The sequence below is a fragment of the Myxine glutinosa genome, chromosome 7, assembly GCF_964187855.1.
Source record: "Myxine glutinosa chromosome 7, kmMyxGlut1.1, whole genome shotgun sequence".
NCBI classification, from domain to species: domain Eukaryota; kingdom Metazoa; phylum Chordata; class Myxini; order Myxiniformes; family Myxinidae; genus Myxine; species Myxine glutinosa.
In genome coordinates, this window is record NC_136267.1 from 93,661,263 (window position 1) to 93,686,044 (window position 24,782).

Genomic DNA, 24,782 nt, shown 5'->3' on the forward strand with positions numbered 1-24,782 from the left:
GATGTCATAGGTCACGTGGTATGGCAGCCATCTGTTCAGAGAGTTCAGAGAGTATGGCAGTTCAGAGAGGTCAGTAGGGGAGACAATCCACCAAGGAATGGCTGAAAAGAAAGAAATGGAGGGTTCTGGAATGGCCAAGTCAAGGCCCGGATCTAAATCCCATCGAGATGTTGTGGGGGGATTTGAAACGAGCTGTGCATGCAAGAAACCCCTCAAACATCGCACAGCTGAAAGAATTCTGCATGGAGGAGTGGGCAAAAATTTCTTCCAGTCGATGTCAGAGACTGGTAGGCAGTTATAAGAAACGCCGACTTGAGGTTGTTTCTGCCAAAGGGGGCAATACCACCTATTAGAGCCAAGGGTGCACTTACTTTTTCCACAGAAGGAAATGGCATCTCTGTTAATTTTTTGTTGAATAAATTATTGCAATCAATTTTGCATTGTTTTTTGTTCAATTAGATCACCTTTATCTATAGATCTACTGTTTAAATGAAGATCAAATATTGATATGTCCACATATGTTAAAAAGATTTTAAAAACATTTCATGGGGTGCACTTACTTTTTCCACATGCAAAATTTGCATTTATGTTTATTTAGATTATACAATGGACTACAAAATGTAAATGTTTCATGATATTTGTTATATTATATCACCTTTGTCTATCAATATTGTTGAAATGAAGATCAAATAACTGTATGTTGAAATATGTTTAAAAAGTCAAAACTTTACATGGGGTGAACTTACTTTTTCGCATGACTGCATATATATATACATATATATACAGACTTGGCATTTAATATGGAATATTTTTTTTGTGGGGGTGAACTTACTTTTCAAGATGACTTAGAACCAAAAGTTCATTGGAATTATGTTGAAATTATTCTAGATTTTGTTAAGGTGACCTTTAAAAGAAACAAAAACCACATTTGACATTTCAAAGCAAATAAATTGATCCTTGAAAGTGATGTAAACTGATATCGAACTCAATTCATGGACAGTACTGTGTTAAACTTCTGTGCGTTTTCCAGAAGTATCTCTTTATTTTGCACATTAGCCAAAATTTTTTTTAACAAAAACAAAAGTTAAACTACGACTGCGATTACGGACAGTAAAATTACAGTTCAGTACTTCGTGTAACCCCCACGAGCATTCAGGAGAGCACGTACACGTTGAGGCATGCAGTTCACGAGATTTGCCAAGGTTTGGACAGGAATCGCTTGCCATGCAGTTACAATAGACTGCTGCAATTCACGCACAGAGGCAGGCTGCTGGTCCAAGTTGTTGATTTGAACCGTTAATTCTGCCCACAAGTTCTCTATCGGATTCATATCCGGGGACATGGCAGGCCACTCCATATGCTCTACACCACGGTCAGCAAGAAAGTGCTGGATCATGCGAGCACGATGAGGCCGTGCATTGTCATCCTGGAAGACAAAGTTTCCTCGAAAGGCTGCACGAACAAATGGAAGCAATGTTTCTTCCAGAATAGCCCTGTGCTTGAACTGGTTCAGGTTTCCATTCAGAACAACCAGGTCAGTTTTGTCCCCTGCATGAAAAGCAGCCCAAACGGTCACCCCACCACCTCTAGCTTGGACTCTTGGCACTATACAATCTTCGTTGTAGGCTTCATGCACTTGTCTGCGCACTCAGACGCGGCCATCTTGACGATAGACCAGAAATCTAGACTCGTCACTGAAGATCATGTGATTCCAGTGTCCTGGCTGCCATTGACGGAGCTCTCTGGCCCACTGCAATCGGCGCTGGCGGTGTTGTCTGGTCAGACGTGGCTTTCTCAGGTGACGCCTGGCACGATAGCCTGCTTGAACCAGTCGTTGGTTGACTCGCCTTCTGGATACAGGCACATTTGTCAGTTGCTGCCACTCAGCCCTAAGCCGATTAGCTGACTTGGTACGGCTATTGCGGACTAACCGGTGCAGCTGGCGATCATCCCTCCTTGTGGTTCTGCAGGGACATCCTGGCCTCGGTATTGGAGTAGGGATACCCTTCTGAGCATTTCGTTTCAGGATATTTGACACCTGACCTTGAGTGATGCCATACTGCCAAGCAATAGCACACTGTTTCATGCCAGAATTTCGTAAAGCCATCACTAAATGACAAACAGCATTGTCGAGTTGACGGACCATCTCCAGGGGAAGCGGCAATAACTTTTGTAGACGTGCAGCAGTTGTTTTCCACTAATACAGAACGCAACAACCCTTATATACCCGATTGTGAAGCCAATCGTCAAATGTACCTGTCCGTACATTTTGTCACGCCACCTGTGATATAATCCTGTTATTGACTTCTTGCTGCGACAGACAATCAGTGACATGGTTCTTTTAACAAATAAATCACCGAAGCGTAAAAGAAACTCACCAGATTGATATACCGAGTTCAGAAAGTAAACCCAAGTCAAGAAAAAAAAATTCCATATTAAATGCCAAGTCTGTATATGGGGCAGTCACACCATTGAAGGATGCGTCACATCCTACAATAGTGGATGTGTCGCATCCTGCACAGTCACACCGTTGTGCACATACATACATATGGACGTTTAATATTCTGCAGTTTAAACTCAACGTTTATCTTCGTAAGATAATACAGAATACCGTATCTTCCTGCAAGCTTAAACTCCAATCAGTTAAAACGGAAAGTATTTCCTGGGATCAAGACATGCTTTGGGGACCACGCAAAACCGAAGCAAAACAAATTGTCATTTTTGATAAAGCAACATGGCACTCACGGCAAAAGTCAGCTCGCCCTTTGACGTTGGTTACATTGTATTATTATTATTTTTTGTAAGCATTTTTAATGAAACTGTAATTATGTGTAATCGTTTTCTTCAACTTTTAAATTTTCCCTTCTGAATCACTAGCCTTCGTGAACCTATCCCCTTTTCCTCATTGAAGCAAAACCCCGACATTCGCCGGTACACGATTTGCAGCATTTTTCAAGAACTCCCCCCTGTGAATGTCAGGGATTTAATGTGTATAGATATCAAATCAATCGGATGGAAAATGACGATTTATGTAACGTTGGCCTTTTACCTTTATACCTTTTGACCTATTTACCTCAAATAATAGGCTTGGAGTTTGTCAATACCTCTACCAGGTGGTTAAGTTTCGTGAAGATCAGAGTGACCTGCAGGCGATTGACGTACGTACATACATACATACATACATACATACATACATACATACATACACAGAGTAACAGACCAGGCCAACCAATATACTTGCGAATCTTCAATTTCGCAAGTAACAAGGGTGAGTACATAACTTCCGTCCACCTTCGGTGGAAGAGGTGGCAAATTTCACAACTGTACACTCTTTTACTTGCCCTATCATGTGATTAATTTCAAGTTCTCCGTGTTAATAAACATCCACATTGCATCACCCAAGTTTGAGTTCATGATATTCAGAAACTCTAACCATTCCTTCACTGAATTCCCTTCATCGTCATCCATCACTCATTTCAGCGATGGCGTGTATTGCACCGTCAAGAAAGGCCGTTGGCTATGTTTTTGGAAATGCCATGTAATTTTCACCTCATTAGCATGGGGCGGGGGGCGGGGCTCCTTGTGAAATTCGAGAGAATGCAGTTTTGAATAAATAGCACCACAAAGCGGGCGTAACCCTTCAGCCCATGCATGGTGGAAACCAATTTCAAGATGGCTGCCGTGGCGGCCATATTTAAAATCGCAGCACGCCCATTTTCGAAAGGAACCTTCCTCTACTCAACCCCAACACACACTGCAAAAATGGATTTAATCAGACAAGCCGTTCTGCTTGAAATTGACGGAAACCAATTTCAAGATGGCTGCCGTGGCGGTCATATTGAAAATCGCAGCGCGCCCATTTTCGAAAGGAACCTTCCTCTACTCAACCCCAACACACACTGCAAAAATGAATTTAATCGGACAAGCCGTTCTGCTTGAAATTGACGGAAACCAATTTCAAGATGGCTGCCGTGGCGGCCATATTGAAAATCGCAGCGCGCCCATTTTCGAAAGGAACCCTCCTCTACTCAACCCCAACACACTGCAAAAATGGATTTAATCAGACAAGCCGTTCTGCTTGAAATTGACGGAAACCAATTTCAAGATGGCTGCCGTGGCGGCCATATTGAAAATTGTCGCGTGCCCATGAACCTTCCTCTACTCAACCCGGACGATGCCCGTGACGACAATACCCCTTAGCCCAATTTGGGCGGAGGGGTGAAAACCATTCTATTTGACTCTCGATGGCCTCTGAGTGATGATAGACTCGCTTTTGGCAAGTTTTGACGTTTGAATGGCGAGCATCATCTTCATTCACCTTTGTTTAACTATGCTGAAAATGAATGTGCAGAACCACGAGATTGGTGAAGATTTTTCCTTTTCAGTTCTCAAATCAAAAAGGTTTTGTAAAAATTTTCAGCATAAGGATTTCTGCATTAATTTAAGTAATTTTATTATTTAAAACTTTTATTCTTGTCCAGTTGGATTTTATTCTTTGTCCTGTATTTTTGGCATAGACATTGGACATGCTTTCCAAGCACATCACATCGCTCATCGCTGTGTGAGATGTCGATGGGTGAGGTCTGTTTGCAGACCTCGTCTGTGCAGGATGGGAATGTCTGCCCATGGCAGTGTGTTCTGGATGAGATGAGGCCGAGGATGCTGCTCGGTTTTATTGATTTAGGTCCTTTATCAAACCAAGGGAACTGCTTTAAATGCATACACGTGCAGCAGAAGATGTATAGGATTGGTGGCAGCCGAACACCTCCTGCTGTTGACATATGTGATGCGGGTTATGGTGGGCGGTGAGCACTGACATCGGGAGTTTTTCTTTCAAATGCATCAAAAAGTGCACGTTTTGAACAAAGGCCTATTAGTGAGTTCTTTATAATGTCCCTGTGCAGCTGTGTCCCCAAAGATGAAAAAATAAATGCCATGCAATGTGAAAGGTTCACAAGGGAAATGTTTTGTAGAGAGGTGTGTGTGTGTGTGTGTGTGTGTGTGTGTGTGTGTGTGTGTGTGTGTGTGTGTGTGTGTGTGTGTGTGTGTGTGTGTGTGTGTGTGTGTGTGTGTGTGTGTGTGTGTGTGTGTGTGTTTTTTGTGTGTGTGTGTGTGTGTGTGTGTGTGTGTTTTTTGTGTGTGTTTTTTGTGTGTGTTTTTTGTGTGTTTTGGGTTCCGTGGGGGTAAAGGAGAGATCCTCACATAAAAGTAAACCTAGTTATTTTGGAGTACATTGTTTAGTTAAGGTCTAAAGTCGATGTGAGCAGATATGCGTTGAGTGGAAAGAGATAGATATCCGTTACATGTTCCTTTCAGCTTCTACACGCTGGTCTGCATTCATCTCCTACACATACAATGCATACAACATGCTCCACAATCTCCTGCTCCCTGCCTCCAGCACTGCAAGCATTTTCTTCCTGCATGAAAGAGTTTGTGGATTTTTTGTGCAGTAAATAATAATAAATTAATGAGGTAAATCAACCCCAGTTCCATCAATGTGAATTGACAAGAAGCCAATAATAATATTTGCAGATTAGTGAATATGTGAAATTAGTTTTCATCCACTTGTTCCCTTGCTTGAAAGTCTACGAGTGGGTTCAGAATGGTGCCAAGGAGGCAACTTTCAACAGAACAGAGTGTGAAGATCCAATATCTGTGAGAAGCAGGGCACACTATGATTAAAATAGCAGAAAATCTGTGAAAATCTCCTGCAACGGTGTGAGGTACACTTCAATGTCTGAAAGAAAGTGGCTTGGTCCAAGACGAGAAAAGGCCAGGAAGACCCAGAATACCCTCCCAAAGAAGGCAAGACGAGCAATTTAGTCTGGCAGCTGCTTCGCTCTACCTCGTTTTGGCATCTTAAGTATTTTTTATTAATTTTTTTGGTGGATTTTGCTTCCCAAAACCACCAATTTGAAAAATATTTTTACTGGACTTGTCAGCATTGGGCAATTTGAGATAATTAGCATAAAACAAAATGGCTGCCATAATACCCAAAAAAAATCCTGAACAAATATCCAACTAGTCTAAGTATTGTCAGGATGCTAAATATTGTATATTTCACTGAGGCCTTCACGATAGACAAGTTTGAGGTCGCATATTGATGTATTGTTTGTATCATCTATCTATAATTCCAGTAATCTCTGTATGTATGTATGTATGTATGTATGTATGTATGTATGTATGTCTGTGACCGCTGTTTCTCGACAACCACGGGTCCGATATACTTTAAACTTGCCAGGTATATTGCTGGGGACCCGAGGATGTGCCTTTTCAAGGTTTCATATTAATCGGACAAGTAGTTAGCGAGCTATGTCCAAAAAACGATTCAACCAATCAGAGAGCAGCGAGCTATCACGTGTGCCGAACGTGGCGAACAGACTCTGCCTCGGACGGCACATGTGAGAGCGTATTCATTTATTTCACGTTGGCAAACTATGTTGGCGTTAAACTATGTTTTAAAACTAATTAAAACTACTTTGCGATTCTTTCGCTTTCCTGCGCGTTTGTGCACGCTATGGCGATTTCTTTACCAAACTCCGCAAGCCGTTCGCTTTGGACCAAACCATTTCATGTAAATAGAGGGGGGGGATTGTCACCGTACTCGCAAGCCGTTCGCTTTGGACCAAACCATTTCATGTAAATAGAGGGGGGGGGGATTGTCACCGTACTCGCAAGCCGTTCGCTTTGGACCAAACCATTTCATGTAAATAGAGGGGGGGGATGTAATTTTAGATATATATATAGTACGGGCATGCCCTAGTGTGGCTAATTTGCGTAAATTCAAGATTTACAGTGTGGCTAATTTACAGCGATTTCAAAGGCTGAAGATGTTCCCGTGCAGATCGTGGTAGACAATTGTGAAGCAGATATAGCATCTCAGAATGGTAAATTGTTAACCCATTCCTTAGCATTCCAATCTTGCATAAATGATGTGCCTGGATGCAAAGATGTCGGCATCATGAGTTTACCTGCCTGTAGGTGAAGAGGCCAATTACCTATTCGTTCTGTCCTTGCATACAGCATCATTATAAATACTGGTTTGATAAAAACATCAACCCACATCATTGCAGTGCGACTTCTAGATGCCAGGTCTTCCAGCACAGTCAAGAGATGATCATGGTGCCTTCGCTAACCTTGCCCACCAACAATCTTGGCGTAGCTCCTCAGCCACCATGCGCATAGCTCTCATATTCATTGGAAACTTTTTTCCAGTTAGCATTTTGCTCACACCTTCAAATACAGACTCCAAAATCTGTGCTAGGCCAGACTCTGCCATCAATGTTCCAACGGTACCCACAAAATTCATCAGCATATGCATTCCACCTAATCTGGGAATTAGATGTGGAAATAGATCTGGATGTGCCCACTGGACCACTACTGCAACTCTGTATAGTGGTTGATCAGCGGTGAACAGTGTGAAATCCTGTCCAGTTTATTGAGTTAATTTCTGTGCTTTGCTCATAACAGTCGTGATAATGTGAGGATGTGCTGGTGGCACATCAATTAGTGGTAAATTGACTGATTTAGTTTTAGGCTCAGGAGATTTGCCTTGCTCACAACACAAATGTGTGTTGTACCCATTGAACTCAGGACAGTCATCACTCTTTACGGCATCTGTCAGGAAAGTAAGGTTACTCTCACTAGCTCTCTGCTGTGGCACAACCATATGGGCAAGGCTACTCAGCAGAGGAACTTGCTTCTTCAGAAACTGCGGTGGCATATCTGGCTTCTTGGGGGCATTGTACGAGTATCTCACAATATCAAGCACATAATCGATATGCTTTGTCATATCTGTCTTCTTAAGGCATGGTATACCCTGTTCTTGTTGGTATGTTTTAACATCTGGTTGAGTCATGAGAACTGCTAAGGAATGGGTTGACAATTTACCATTCTCAGATTCTACATCTGCATTAAAAATCTCTACCACTATCTGCACGAGACCATCTTCAGCCTTTGGAATCGCTGTAACTTGGCCACACTATAAATCTCGAATTTACGCAAATTAGCCACGTGCTACAAACAATACATCGATATGCGACCTCAAACTTGTCTATAGTGAAGGCCTGAGTGAACCATACAACATTTAGCAGCCTGGCAATACTTAAAGGCTATTTGGATATTTGTTCTGGACGGAATTTGGTATTTTGGTGGCCATTTTGTTTTCTGCTAATTGTCTCAAATTGCCCAATGCTAACAGAAGTCCAGTAAAATAAATTTTGAAATTGGTGTTCTTCGGAAGCAAAATCCACCAAAAAAAACAACTCAAGATGCCAAAACAAGGTTATGACCTGAAAACATGGTTTGGCTGCCAGATTACTTGAAGTTGCTCAGCTTGCCCCATAGAAGGAAAACAAGTCAGCAGCTGAGGATCATTAAATGAGAGCAGGCCTCATTTAGGCGGAGATAACATCTCGTCCAGCACTGTGTGCAGAAAACTGATTGCAGTAGGTTTTTATGGCAGTGTTGCAGCAAAGAAACCACCACTGAGACCACATAATAATATGAAAAGACTGAAGATTGTAAGGCAATACCAAGATTGGACGACTGAAACATCGAATCGGGTACTCTGGTCTGATGAATCAAAGTTTTAACTTTCTGGATTTAAGAGATGCTAGTTCGTATGCCAAAGACCTGGAGAACGTTGTGACATGCAATGTTTGCAGCCTACTGTTTAAACACGGGGGAGTCTCAGTGTTTGGTGTCGGGAAACTTGTTAAAATCAATGAGACGCTAGTAAAAGTGAAGTGCAAGCAGATACTGCAGCACCATGCAGTTCCTAGTGGAAATTGGTTGTTTGGGAGAGGATTAACTTTCGAACATGATAAAAATTGAAAACACAATTCCATTATAGTTCAACAATGTTCGGAAAACAAGGTTACAGAGTGTGCTCCAAGGGTTACCGGTCCACCCCGGAGAGGGAACATCTACGGACACGCGTGTTGGGCTTGGTGGCCCATGTCGGTGGCCCAGTGAAGCAGTAGCTCTACTCGAGAACTGGTCAAACCCGACATGGCAAAGTTGTGATCAGACTCTATTACTCTAGTGTGTATGGAAGGAAGCAAGTACCACACCAGCTATTGCTGCATGCATTTTGACCGAAGGGTCAAAATACATTAACCTGCCTGCACACACATTAACCTGCCTGTGGTACACACAAAACAGTTCTGGGAGGAATGATTTAAATGGCCTCTCTCCTGGGTGGACTGGTCTATAAAATTGAGAATTAAATTATCTTCTCGGTATTGGCTGCAGTACAATTGTATGGAGATGTAGGGGGGCTCTAGCTCTGCTAAGCTCGTGCCTAATAGGTGAAGCCTATTCAACTGTTTGGCCAAAGAGCCTTTTTATTTATTTATATTTTTCCTGGCTACCCCCAGAATTGTTTTGACTGCTAGCGTCCCATTGAAAATGTGGCAGGCATTTGCTGTTGGTCATGATGCATGCATCAATAGCTGGTGTGACACTTGCCTCCTGGTACACACTACAGTGATGGTGTCTGACTGATCTTGATATACCACGTGGGGCAAGAATATGTACCTGATTAAAAATTCAATAAAACCTGCATTAACTCTGATATGAGTGTGAAACAAAATCCAACTAGAATGGCACTCGGCAGGGTGCATAACTCCACCAGGCTCAACAGTTTACGTTTTGTATCCCACTTATAGGCCGAATCTGGATTTGAACCTGAACCAAAATCTAATCGCTTGTCATTGTCACTTAACTAACTCATCCACCCAGTTTTGTCACAAGTCATCCACAACTTTTTGAAATATCATGCTATATATATATATATATATATATATATATACACACACACACACACATATAATTATACACATATATAATTATATATATATATATATATATATATATATATATATATATATATATATATATATATATATATATACGTATATATATATATATATACGTATATATATATATATATACGTATATATATATTTATATATATATATGTATATATATATATATATATACATATATATGCATATGCGGTGGCCATGTGAAAAGGGGAAAAGGGGGCTTATGGGTGTTTTTTTTTGTTTGTTTGTTTTGTATACTGAATCGAGGCTCGTGAAAGAGCTAACATTTACTTCACAAACAAATCAACCAGACAAACAAAATATATAAAAAGAGGGAGCGGAAGACAAGATGGGGAGAGAAGGGGAAGAGCACAAACACAACATTTGAGAGCAGGGAGATGTGTGGAAGGGAGAGGGCTTGGGGGGAGGTGGCTTGGGAAGGGGGGTGGGGGGTGGGAGGGAGAAGTATAAAACACAAGGACACCAAGGACTTCCAGGACAGAAGTTGGTATTTCAAAAAAATGGAATTGGGGTGAAATTAGCGGGGGTAGAAAAGATCAAGGTTTTGGATGGGGGAAGATAAGAGATGGTGGTGAACAGCTGTTTTAAAGACCTGGAGGGTGGAGTGGGATTGAAGAGAGTGAGGGAGTTTGTTCCAGAGGTGGGGGAGAAGAGGAATGAAGGAATGAAGGAGTGAAGGTGAGCAGAGAGTCTTGATTTTGGCAGTTTAACCATAAGAGGGTTGCAGGCAGATCTTGTGCGACCTGTAGGAATATTTGCGGGACAGAGCCCAGAGAGAGCTGGGGGGGCAAGGCCAGAGAGGAGTCGGTAGAAGACGGAAAGACCACCAACCTGCCTGCGGTGAGTGAGTGAGAGGCCCTTGGAGTTAGCTTCATCGCGGGAGATTCCAATGATTCTGAATGCTTTGGTTTCAACAGCGTGAAGACGAGCTAGGTGCGAGGCAGGAGCACCAGCCCAGAGGGGAGAGCAGTATTCCATTGAGGTTCCTTGGGTAAACTGACTTTTCATCGTTGTCTGACCACCTGTAAGCCCCCTTTTTACGTGGCGCGCCGTGGCGAGGCTGGTCGAGGCCGCTTCGGCCGAGCTGGGTCCATTTCACAATTAAAAGCTGAGCTGAATTATAGTCGTCAATCTTCTATGGCCACGAGTAAAAGATGAATTATAGTAGTAAATTCATTCAAAAATAACTTAAAATGTCGGGACGGGCCCCGGGAAGGTTATAGGTGAGGTGGTGAGGCCGGTCGAGGCCGCTTCGGCCGGGCTGGGCCCATTTCACAATTAATAGCTGAGCTGCATTATAGTAGTCAATCTTCTACGGCCGTGAGTAAAAGCTTAATTATAGTAGTAAATTCAATCAAAAAGAACCCGGGCAACGCCGGGTGCTTTCGGCTAGTGTGTATATATATAATATCGTTTTTACCCTGTCACTCAATGGTGACAAATCGCTAAAATAATTATTTGATTCGGATCTGGATTCGAATCTTCACCGAAATTGAATCAGCTTGTCCTTGCCACATACACAACCTGCCCACCAAATTTCTTCTGAATCCGTCCACAACTTTTTGAGATATCTTGTTCATAAACAGACAGGGCTGTAAACATAACCAGTTGCTGATTAATGGCCTGCAGTGTCACATCCTAAATTTGGCAATAATTGTAATCGTTGCTCTTGGCCTCTTCTGAAAGACTTTGGCCCAGTTGCATAAAGCATCCTTAAGGGCAAATTTGAGGATTTCCTTGACTTTTCCCTTAAGGACATCCTTTTGTTGAGGATGATTACATATACGAATATCCTTAAGTTTTTCCATCAATCCTCCCTTAAAGTTGAGACCTTGGAGACAATTGAAATGGAGACTGGCCTTCCGTCTCAGTAGTTTTCGCCTTCATTTTACATTTTCAGACATTATATTTTCAGCCTACTATGTTGCTTTTAGTTAGACTGCAAAAGATCGAAGGAATGCCTTAATTTGCTTTTTCCATTTTTCCGTATTTGGAAAAACGTTAGCTGCTTGGAGTGTCGTTTGCGACGTAAGCCACTGCTCTCACCACTTGCTCACTTAATTCTTTTTTTGGTAAATTGACTAGTTCTTATTCCTTTCTTGCCGACTTTGATTTTATTTCTTTTTTTCATCTTCCTTTATTTTTTGGACTGTATGGTACACAAAATAAAGTTGACCCCACTCCTCCACCCCCATCCCCTTAAAATAATTTCCCCAGAAAAGGTAGCACAAGCAGCCACAAAGTGCCCAGAATAATAAATTGGGTCCCGGCCCCCATGCCATATTGGTTTCACGCTATGCGCCCCCCAACACTTTTCAATAGTGATCGATGCCCTTGTATGTCGCATTCACAAACACTAGTTGGTGGACGATTAAGGTCCCATGGTGTCTTTTGTGAAGCGTAGACATGTTATCGCCATCACCCTGCACTAATCACTTTCAGTTGAACATCAGGCCTGAGCTGGTTCGTGAAAGACTTGATTCAACAACCTTCCTTCGTTGACCCCACAAGAATGTGGAAATAATTGGCACCGTTAAGGTGGTAGTCGTGTGTACACGTGTAGGTAGGTGGGTGTCTGGCTGCAGAAAACCGCTCAAAGTGGACCATGAGACATAGAATAAAGGGAATCGAAACATCCTTAAAAACCAATACAAGTGCAGCTGAAAGTGTCTAACACAGCTTCTCGTTCCGCTAAAACTTCAAAACAGTCACAAAATCCGAATGATTGTATCAAATAAGAGAAATAACAGAACTGGAGAGAAGGTAAAAAGGATTAGAATAAATCTGGTCCCGTGTTGAAAAGTGAACGCATTACAGGTGGGCGAGGAAAAGAAAAAGCACCCTTAAGCAGTAATAAAAGGGCACACGTGCCACTTATGACAGACATAAACCACTGTTTTCAAAAATACAAACGAGTCGAACCAGCATGTAACGGCTCTTTGGCAAATGTACGATTCATCAATGAAATGCCTGTGTTTGGATTTGGACTTGGTCATTGTATCAGCACTAGCAGTGCAATACCGGTGGCTCGTCATCACAATAGCTTGCCTTTTGACACGCTGGGGAACAGGCCATTTATGTGATGTATATGCTTCTCTTCTCTAAAAATGGCCATAACAGGCCATTATGCTTCTCTAAAGGACCTTTTCCAAAGTCAAAATAAAAGCCTGTTGTCTTTTTCTCCTCCTGCCAACACTTTACTCTTCATTTCTGCCCGACTATACTCTCTCCATTGTTTATCACACGGTCTTGTTTCATTCCTCCTCTTCCTGCATTTCATCCATTTTCCTTGTTTTTTTATTTTACTCCCTCTGTCAACATGTTTCTTTAATCTACAATAGTCCTTTTCATATTGATAGTCCCCTACCTGTTTTACCGGAGGGGACGATAGGTTTGCTCTCCATCTGTCTGTCCTGTCCCACCTGTGGTTTCCCAGACATTTCCATCCCCTTTAACGTATTGAACTGAAACTTGGTACATGGATTTATTATGACAAGTTACAGAAACTCCAACTTATTATGTAGCTTTGCAGACCTAAAACAATTTGTTCTACTGTATATGGCTCATAATTGCTAAGTGCTTAGAACAAGAACATTCATTGGGACCAGTAGGGGACATGCATTGCAAAGCAATTCTCCCTGTTGTTATTACTGTTTTCCTTTTATCTTTCGTTACATCTTTCTACAATGTTCTTCTTCCCTACTTTTCCTCCAAATAAATGTATTGTTGCAGAAGTAACTTGTTCTTTGTTGCATTTGATGGCCTGTGTCTGCAGGACATGACCAGGAACTGACTCACTGCTGCGCTCACCCGGCACAGCGCCTGGTCGTTACCGCCTCTCGAGATACCACCTTCCGACTATGGGACTTCCGCGACCCCTCCATTCATTCTGTGAACGTGTTCCAGGGGCACACAGAGTGAGTACGTGCACCTTCGATTCACAGTTTCATGGTACGTGACGAGGCTCAAGGTTACACTGGTTGAGGTCCACCACTGCAATTTGCACCAATATTATCACACTCCTTCAAGCCTCAGACCCTGAATGTCAGGCCTTAGCATAGTTGAGCAGTGAAAATCCCTTCAGTGTGTACTTAGTGAGTTTGATTAGGAATAACTGCTTGCAGGTGGTGATTTTGCTTTCATGGTCCATCTCACATATCCTGCAAGTACATGGCTAACTAGATTATCCTACTGAATTACAGACGCCTCAATTTTAAGCATATCTGACGTCTCCAAATTGGATTCCAGGTTATGACCTGATCTAACTAAATTATTTCCCTATATTGGCTCAAATAATCCATCTGGACGTCGGAGAGCTCGGCGTACCTTTGATTACCTGTGTTCCATACATGTTATGTTTCCTGCACGATATTTGTACTAAAACCGTGCTTTTTTCTCATTCCTTGTCTGGGTGCTGGTCGAGTAGCCCTCGGCCCACTGCTAGCTCGATCCCAATGCGAGTCCTAGAATTTTTGCTTGGCTAGACTGGGTGAGTTGTGCCGTGCAGGCTGAACGATCGGCAGTTATCCCCATGAGCGATGTGTTGGGAAAATGTGCTCGCCCTTGCCCCCGTTGTCCTCGCCTCGAGGCCTGTATTCCGGGTGGCGTTTGGTTTCCCTCACCGAGCATAGTCCATTTGAACCATTCGAGATCGCTGCCGGAGCACTACCTCTATTGAAATGCAAGATTTGAATAATTATTCCCGATTGTGAACCCCCTACTGGTGAGAATGCACTTGTATCCCTGCAATGCATTTTATTATCAAATCCTCCATTGTGAGAAGCCTACCACGACAATTGATCACCTCGGAACCATGTTACCACAAGGGTGAGGAACCATTAAGGAGAGCATGAGAGCACAAATCAGCGTATGGAGTATTAGGCCAGAGTGATGTTGCATCGGATTCGCAACCATCGACCTTCCTTGCCTTCTTTGTCTGGTTTTGCATAAATTCTTTATCTTCCGTGGGGTGTGGTGTCAGGCCCAATGCAATCAATGCATTGCTAGTTGATGATCTAAATGGCTTTTCACTGGATTTTCGAGCTCGATTAAAATAAAATTGCCACACTCGACCTGATCATCATAGCATCTCTCGCTTTGCATTGTTTAATTGTTAATAAAGTGCATACTTGAGCCAAGACTGCAACGTCTTTCGATTTCCCGGTGATTTATAAGGGGGCAGCAGTCCACCATTGGCTGTGAAACATCACGCGTCCGTATAATGCTCATTGGCTATCGTTTCTTTCAAATCAATTTTTTTTTAAATAGACGTTTCATATTCGCTTGCAAGTGGCATTAGTTTGATGCTTCCTTGTGTTCCATATTTGATCATTTTGTTATAATTGCTGCTTCGGCCTTTTTTATTTTATTTTTGCATACAACATCGAGGCTCGTGTAAGAGCTAGCACCAATCACAAAAAAACAACAACAAACGGACACACACAACTAAACATGCAAAAAAGGGAGCGGGAGATAAGATGGGGAGAGAGGGGGAAGCACACAAGTACAACAGCAGAGAACAGGGATATCGGAAGATCCATGGGAGGGAGAGGGCTCGGGGGGAAGAGGCATGGGAAGGCGGGGGGGTTGGAAAGTATAAAACACATGGACACTGCTGTAATTTCCAGGAAAGAAAGAAGTCGGTATTTCCAAAAAAAAAGTGGATTTGGGGTGAATTAACGGTGGTAGAAAAGATCAAGGTTTTGGATAGGGGGGAGGGGGGGGGAGGAGATAAGAGATGGTGGTGAACAGCTGTTTTAAAGACCTGGAGGGAGGAGTGGGATTGAAGGGAGTGGGGGAGTTTGTTCCAGAGGCGGGAGAAAAGAGGAATGAAGGAGTGAAGGTGAGCAGAGAGTCTTGATTTTGGCAATTTAACCATAAGAGGGTTGCAGGTAGATCTTGTGCGACCTGTAGGAATATTTGGGGGACAGAGCCCAGAGAGAGCTGGGGGACATAGAATAAAGTTTTGGTGCCGTTTATGGTGTGCACACATTGAGAATGACATTCTGTTATTGTTTCGAGGTCCTTCCATTCGATTCGAATCTGTGCAGTTCCGCTATTTGAATTAATGTATCTGTTATCGTACCCTGGCCCATTCACTCCCGTCCATGATGCGGAAGTTTACTGCCTGTGCGATCAATACCCTTTATCAATTTATGCACAAAAGCGAATTCAACAAACCAACATGCTGTAAAATCTCGTTTGGCAAGACCACAATGAGCCCGAGGAATGAACAAATGTGATGCGGGTTGTGGTGGGTGGTGAACATCGACATTGGGAGAGTTGTACTTTCAGATGCATCAAAGGGTGCATTCTTTGAACAAATACCTGGTGGTGAGGGCTTTATAACATCCCTGTGCTGCTCCTAAGGTAGACAAATGGCGTTCCATGAAATATTGGATGTGGCAAAATAAAGTTAATAAATTCCGAATTAGTGTATTACGGGGGCATGAACTTTAGGTTTGTTGTGGCATCATTTGTAGATATTATCAAGGCAAGTGTACCTCGATGCAGGGCATTAGGAAGCGGAACAAGACGGGAACAATTCTCACTTTAAGGCGGCTTTGTGTTTCCTTCTTCGAACAATGTGATGAATCGTGACGACTCGACCATTTTTCCTGGCAGACACCGGTCGCCCCATTCGACTCGGCCATTTTTTACGGACAGACACAGGTCGCCCTTTCGCCTCGGCCATTTTCACTAGCATAGGTGTGTCACCCCACTCGACTCGGCCATTAATCCTGGCAGACACAGGTCACCCCTCTTGACTTGACCATTTCTTGCTGATGGACACAGGTAACCCCACTCGCTTCGACCATTCTCACTAGCAGAGTTGTGTTGCCTCACTGAACTCGGCCATTAATCCTGGTTGGCACAATCACCTCACTCGAATCAACCATTTTTACTGGTAGGCACAGTCACCTCACTCGAATCAACCATTTTTACTGGTAGGCACAGTCACCTCACTCGAATCAACCATTTTGACTTTTGGCACAGTCACTTCACTTGACTTAGCCATTTTTCCTGGTAGGCACAGTCACCTCACTCGAATCAACCATTTTGACTGGTAGGCACAGTCACTTCACTTGACTTAGCCATTTTTTACTGGTAGGCACAGTCACCTCACTTGACTTAGCCATTTTTACTGGTAGGCACAGTCACCTCACTTGACTTAGCCATTTTTACTGGTAGGCACAGTCACTTCACTTGACTTAGCCATTTTTACTGGTAGGTGCAGTCACCTCACTTGACTTAGCCATTTTTACTGGTAGGTGCAGTCACCTCACTTGACTTAGCCATTTTTACTGGTAGGCACAGTCACCTCGCTCGAATCAACCATTTTTACTGGTCGGCACAGTCACCTCACTCGAATCAACCATTTTTACTGGTAGGTACAGTCACCTCACTTGACTTAGCCATTTTTACTGGTAGGCACAGTCACCTCCCTTGACTTAGCCATTTTTACTGGTAGGCACAGTCACCTCCCTTGACTTAGCCATTTTTACTGGTAGGCACAGTCACTTTACTTGACTAGGCCATTTTTACTGGTAGGCACAGTCACTTCACTTGACTTGGCCATTTTTACTGGTAGGCACATTCACTTCACTTGACTTAGCCATTTTTACTGGTAGGCACAGTCACTTTACTTGACTAGGCCATTTTTACTGGTAGGCACAGTCACTTCACTTGACTTGGCCATTTTTACTGGTAGGCACATTCACTTCACTTGACTTGGCCATTTTTACTGGTAGGCACAGTCACCTCATTTGACTTGGCCATTTTTACTGGTAGGCACAGTCACTTCACTTGACTTGGCCATTTTTACTGGTAGGCACATTCACTTCACTTGACTTGGCCATTTTTACTGGTAGGCACATTCACTTCACTTGACTTAGCCATTTTTACTGGTAGGCACAGTCACTTCACTTGACTTGGCCATTTTTACTGGTAGGCACATTCACTTCACTTGACTTGGCCATTTTTACTGGTAGGCACAGTCACCTAACTTGACTTGGCCATTTTTCTGGTAGGCACATTCACTTCACTTGACTTAGCCATTTTTTACTGGTAGGCACAGTCACCTCACTTGACTTAGCCATTTTTACCGGTAGGCACAGTCACTTCACTTGACTTGGCCATTTTTTACTGGTAGGCACAGTCACCTAACTTGACTTAGCCATTTTTTACTGGTAGGCACAGTCACCTAACTTGACTTGGCCATTTTTCTGGTAGGCACAGTCACTTCACTTGACTTAGCCATTTTTTACTGGTAGGCACAGTCACCTAACTTGACTTGGCCATTTTTCTGGTAGGCACAGTCACCTCACTCGAATCAACCATTTTTACTGGTAGGCACACTCACCTCATTTGAATCGACCATTTTTACTGGTAGGCATGGTCACCTCACTCAAATCAGCCATTTTTCAGGTAGGCACTATCACCTTACTGGCTATTTTTACTGCCAGGCACAGCTTGCCCCATTTGACCCGACCTTTATTGGCAGGCACGGTCACCTCACTCAAATCGACCATCTTTACTGGTAGACACAGGTCCATATCATGACGTGACTCGAGTCGTCTCGAAACAGGTTGAGCCTAAAACGATCTCTTGATGCTACTGCCACTGTCAGCTTAACTGTATGTCGTGTGACAAGATTAAAATGGCATCACCATGCGGGTGTGATTCGATTGTCTGGGCCTAATTTTTCACCCAAAAATATTCAGAAACGCTGATAATTTTGGTGTTTTCACTACTTTGGTTTCATACATGGAAACATGAGATTCGTGAAATATATATTATGTTTCATTTTCTCCACAGGCATGTCCTTCCCTGTCCCAGATTTGTCACAGAAATGTAAAAAAAAAAAAAAAGGATTAAAAAGTGTTTTTTTTTTAGATGTGCCTAAACCTAAATTTAAAATATTAATTGTTAAGATTTTTTATTGGTGTTTTAGCACCGTCTTTTAGTACTCCTAACTCTTTGTTTTGCTTAACATGCGTCCGTGTCCTGTGTGTGTCCCTCTCTCAGTACGGTCACGTCCGCAGTCTTTGCCTCCAGCGAAAATGTCGTCTCCGGAAGCGACGATCGCACAGTGAAGGTGTGGGACCTGAAGAACATGCGGTCTCCAATCGCCACCATCCGCACCGACTCTGCCGTCAACAGGTACCGTAACGTGTGCAGAGAAACCGCGTTACTATGGTAAGGGAAAGCCTGCTCCACATGCCTCGTATCTCCACGGCACAGGATAAAAGGAAGCCCTTATGTTTAATAAAGTAATATTGATAGGTTTCTTATGTGCCCTTTAAAGAATCGAGTTCGAGCTTTGAGGGATGATGCACCACAGGGGGCGTCGAGGCTTCAAGAGAGGTGTTTGATGTCGCTTTTGAACGATTTTGGTTTAATTGGTTCAGATGTACAGTCCAATTAGCTTTTGCCTTGGGCTATCGTTGTGATCGCCTTGGACCGTGGGAGCCTTAGTTGTTTTTGCGTAATGAGGTTCCTATGGTGTGGAAAAGTGACTCAAAATCATACTAGGTTCAGCAATTTGGACTATTAACTGTGGTTCTAGTGTTTTCTCTGGAGGATTTTACCTCTTATTTCGCCGTAGGATTTGCGTGTCCCCGACGCACAAGATTATCGCACTTCCGCACGATAACCGACACGTTCGCCTCTTTGACCTCTCCGGGGTGCGATTGGCGAGGCTTCCGAGAAGTAATCGACAGGTAAGGCCTTTTGTTCCCCCTGTAACTGCCTTTGTACTCATGTCATGCCATGTCTGTCCTTGGCCCTCCCCTGCCTGGCTTTTTGACACCACTTTCTCACCATATTGTACACCGCTCCTTTCCTATGCCATCTCCAGGCATTGCAAATCGTCATTGCCGGGCACCGAAGGGGGTTCGGCAGTGACGCACGCTGAAAGGGAGTACTCAGTTTTCACTCTGGTTGTTGTACACCGCTCCTTTCCTATGCCATCTCCAGGCATTGCAAATCGTCATTGCCGGGCACCGAAGGGGGCTCGGCAATGACGCACGCTGAAAGAGAGTACTCAGTTTTCACTCTGGTTGTTGTACACCGCTCCTTTCCTATGCCATCTCCAGGCATTGCAAATCGTCATTGCCGGGCACCGAAGGGGGCTCGGCAGTGACGCACGCTGAAAGGGAGTACTCAGTTTTCACTCTGGTTGTTTGTTTGTTGTACACCGCTCCTTTCCTATGCCATCTCCAGGCATTGCAAATCGTCATTGCAGGGCACCGAAGGGGGCTCGGCAGTGACGCATGCTGAAAGAGAGTACTCAGTTTCTCTGGTTGTTTGTTTTCTTGTTGTACACCGCACCTTTCCTATGCCATCTCCAGGCACTGCAAATCGTCATTGCTGGGCACCGAAGGGGGCTCGGCAGTGACGCACGCTGAAAGAGAGTACTCAGTTTTCACTCTGGTTGTTTGTTTGTTGTACATCGCTCCTTTCTTTGCCATCTCCAGGCACTGCAAATCGTCATTGCTGGGCACCGAAGGGGGCTCGGCAGTGACGCACGCTGAAAGAGAGTACTCAGTTTTCACTCTGGTTGTTGTACACCGCACCTTTCCTATGCCATCTCCAGGCATTGCAAATCGTCATTGCTGGGCACCGAAGGGGGCTCGGCAGTGACGCACGCTGAAAGAGAGTACTCAGTTTTCACTCTGGTTGTTTATTTGTTGTACACCGCTCCTTTCCTTTGCCATCTCCAGGCATTGCAAATCGTCATTGCCGGGCACCGAAGGGGGCTCGGCAGTGACGCACGCTGAAAGAGAGTACTCAGTTTTCACTCTGGTTGTTGTACACCGCTCCTTTCCTATGCCATCTCCAGGCATTGCAAATCGTCATTGCCGGGCACCGAAGGGGGCTCGGCAGTGACGCACGCTGAAAGAGAGTACTCAGTTTTCACTCTGGTTGTTTGTTTGTTTGTTTGTTTGTTTTCTTTCTTGTTGTACACCGCTCCTTTCCTATGCCATCTCCAGGCATTGCAAATCGTCATTGCCGGGCACCAAAGGGGGCTCGGCAGTGACGCACGCTGAAAGAGAGTACTCAGTTTTCACTCTGGTTTCTTGTTTGTTTTCTTTCTTTCTTGTTTTCTTTCTTTCTTGTTTTCTTTCTTTCTTGTTTGTTGTACACCGCTCCTTTCCTATGCCATCTCCAGGCATTGCAAATCGTCATTGCCGGGCACCAAAGGGGGCTCGGCAGTGACGCACGCTGAAAGAGAGTACTCAGTTTTCACTCTGGTTTCTTGTTTTCTTGGTTGTCCGGGCGATATCTCAGCCATCCTTTGAGCTAGGAAGCTGAAATTTCGGCACAGTAGTGAGCAAGTCCTTTGTCAAATACGGTATTTTTTGTTTTTTGAATAATCAATAAATTGAGGAGTTATTTAATTATTAGCGTTTAATTAAGTACTTATTTAATTAATTAAATTTCATTTCTCTTCTGACCATTATTAACTCAGGCACCTTTTGAGTTAGGAAGCTGATATTTGGACATGCCAATGACCAGGTGATTTGGCTGCAAAGTATATTTTTGATTTATTAATTAATCAATTAATCGATTAATTATTTAATTATTCAATTAATGACCAAAAAATTTTTTTTTTTAAAGTTACAGATTCTGATGAAATAGTGGTAGTTTATGTGTTCTCTGACCAAATTGATTACTAATTTAATTTTTTTATGATTATTATTTATTTATTTTCATTTTTAATCATTTATTTATTTTCTTTCTCATTTGGCCAATATCTCAGGCACCTTTTGAGCTGGGAAGCTAATATTTGGACATGAGTGACCAAGTGATGTGGCTATCAAGGATATTTTTGATTTATTGATTAATCATTTCATCTATTAAGTATTTATTGATTAATCGATTAATTATTTATTGAGTAATCAATTAATTATTTAATTTTTTATAAATGACTTATTTAATTAAATTTCTAAAAGATACATCTTCGGATGAAGCACTACTGGTTTAGTTATGCGATTAGCCAATTGATTATGAAAATATTTTGTGATAATCTTTTATTGATTTTAATTATACAATTAATCAATCAATTAGTGTACACCTCTCCCTCCCAATGCAGCCTCAATGAGCTGCACTGCGGTATTGCCGGGCGCCGGAGGCGCCCCGGCAATGCCGCGCTGCAGCATATTTAATTATTTGGCATGGGGCGGTGTACTTTGAATGTATGTGTACTTGTTTGTTTGTTTGTTTTCTTTCTTGGTTGTCCGGACGATATCTCAGCCATCCTTTGAGCTAGGAAGCTGAAATTTCGGCACAGTAGTGAGCAAGTCCTTTGTCAAATACGGTATTTTTTGTTTTTTGAATAATCAATTAATTGAGGAGTTATTTAATTATTAGCGTTTAATTAAGTACTTATTTAATTAATTAAATTTCATTTCTCTTCTGACCATTATTAACTCAGGCACCTTTTGAGTTAGGAAGCTGATATTTGGACATGCCAATGACCAGGTGATTTGGCTGCAAAGGATATTTTTGATTTATTAATTAATTAATTAATCGATTAATTATTTAATTATTCGATTAATGACAAAAAAATTTTTTTTTTTAAAGTTACAGATTCTGATGAAATAGTGGTAGTTTATGTGTTCTCTGACCAAATTGATTAATAATTTAATTTTTTTATGATTATTATTTATTTATTTTCATTATTAATCATTTATTTATTTTCTTTCTCATTTGGCCAATATCTCAGGCACCTTTTGAGCTGGAAAGCTAATATTTGGACATGAGTGACCAAGTGATGTGGCTATCAAGGATATTTTTGATTTATTGATTAATCATTTCATCTATTAATTATTTATTGATTAATCGATTAATTATTTATTGAGTAATCAATTAATTATTTAATTTTTTATAAATGACTTATTTAATTAAATTTCTAAAAGATACATCTTCGGATGAAGCACTAGTGGTTTAGTTATGCGATTAGCCAATTGATTATGAAAATATTTTGTGATAATCTTTTATTGATTTTAATTATACAATTAATCAATCAATTAGTGTACACCCCTCCCTCCCAATGCAGCCTTAATGAGCTGCACTGCGGTATTGCCGGGCGCCAGAGGCGCCCCGGCAATGCCGCGCTGCAGCATATTTAATTATTTGGCATGGGGCGGTGTACTTTGAATGTATGTGTACTTGTTTGTTTTCTTTCTTGGTTGTCCGGGCGATATCTCAGCCATCCTTTGAGCTAGGAAGCTGAAATTTTGGCACAATAGTGAGAAAGTCCTTTGTCAAAAACGGTATTTTTTTTTTTTGATTAATCAATAAATTGAGGAGTTATTTAATTATTAGCGATTAATTAAGTACTTATTTAATTAATTAAATTTCCTTTCTCTTCTGACCATTAACTCAGGCACCTTTTGAGTTAGGAAGCTGATATTTGGACATGCCAATGACCAGGTGATTTGGCTGCAAATGATATTTTTGATTTATTAATTAATAAATTAATCGATTAATTATTTAATTATTCGATTAATGACAAAAAAAAATTTTTTTTTTTAAGTTACAGATTCTGATGAAATAGTGGTAGTTTATGTGTTCTCTGACCAAATTGATTAATAATTTAATTTTTTTATGATTATTATTTATTTATATTCATTATTAATCATTTATTTATTTTCCTTCTCATTTGGCCAATATCTCAGGCACCTTTTGAGCTGGGAAGCTAATATTTGGACATGAGTGACCAAGTGATGTGGCTATCAAGGATATTTTTGATTTATTGATTAATCATTTCATCTATTAATTATTTATTGATTAATCGATTAATTATTTATTGAGTAATCAATGAATTTTTTATAAATGACTTATTTAATTAAATTTCTAAAAGATACATCTTCGGATGAAGCACCAGTGGTTTAGTTATGCGATTAGCCAATTGATTATGAAAATATTTTGTGATAATCTTTTATTGATTTTAATTATACAATTAATCAATCAACAAGTACACATACATTCAAAGTACACCGCCCCATGCCAAATAATTAAATATGCTGCAGCGCGGCATTGCCGGGGCGCCTCCGGCGCCCGGCAATACCGCAGTGCAGCTCATTGAGGCTGCATTGGGAGGGAGAGGTGTACACTAATTGATTGATTAATTGTATAATTAAAATCAATAAAAGATTATCACAAAATATTTTCATAATCAATTGGCTAATCGCATAACTAAACCAGTAGTGCTTCATCCGAAGATGTATCTTTTAGAAATTTAATTAAATAAGTCATTTATAAAAAATTAAATAATTAATTGATTACTCAATAAATAATTAATCGATTAATCAATAAATACTTAATAGATGAAATGATTAATCAATAAATCAAAAATATCCTTGATAGCCACATCACTTGGTCACTCATGTCCAAATATTAGCTTCCCAGCTCAAAAGGTGCCTGAGATATTGGCCAAATGAGAAAGAAAATAAATAAATGATTAATAATGAAAATAAATAAATAATAATCATAAAAAAATTAAATTATTAATCAATTTGGTCAGAGAACACATAAACTACCACTATTTCATCAGAATCTGTAACTTAAAAAAAAAAAAATTTTTTGTCATTAATCGAATAATTAAATAATTAATCGATTAATTGATTAATTAATAAATCAAAAATATCCTTTGCAGCCAAATCACCTGGTCATTGGCATGTCCAAATATCAGCTTCCTAACTCAAAAGGTGCCTGAGTTAATAATGGTCAGAAGATAAATGAAATTTAATTAATTAAATAAGTACTTAATTAAACGCTAATAATTAAATAACTCCTCAATTAATTGATTATTCAAAAAACAAAAAATACCGTATTTGACAAAGGACTTGCTCACTACTGTGCCGAAATTTCAGCTTCCTAGCTCAAAGGATGGCTGAGATATCGTCCGGACAACCAAGAAAG

General features: G+C 41.5%; 1 protein-coding gene across 5 annotated transcripts in view; it reads left to right on the forward strand.

Annotated features, from left to right (window-relative positions):
- WDR37 (WD repeat domain 37) overlaps positions 1-24,782 on the forward strand; it is a 238,826-nt gene that overhangs the window by 205,970 nt on the left and 8,074 nt on the right. For all 5 annotated transcript variants that reach the window (XM_078782006.1, XM_078782007.1, XM_078782008.1 and 2 more), the window contains 3 exons: positions 13,627-13,768; positions 18,879-19,013; positions 19,459-19,573. In XM_078782006.1, coding sequence (XP_078638132.1) covers positions 13,627-13,768; positions 18,879-19,013; positions 19,459-19,573 — 392 coding nt within the window. The remainder of the gene's footprint in view (positions 1-13,626; positions 13,769-18,878; positions 19,014-19,458; positions 19,574-24,782) is intronic.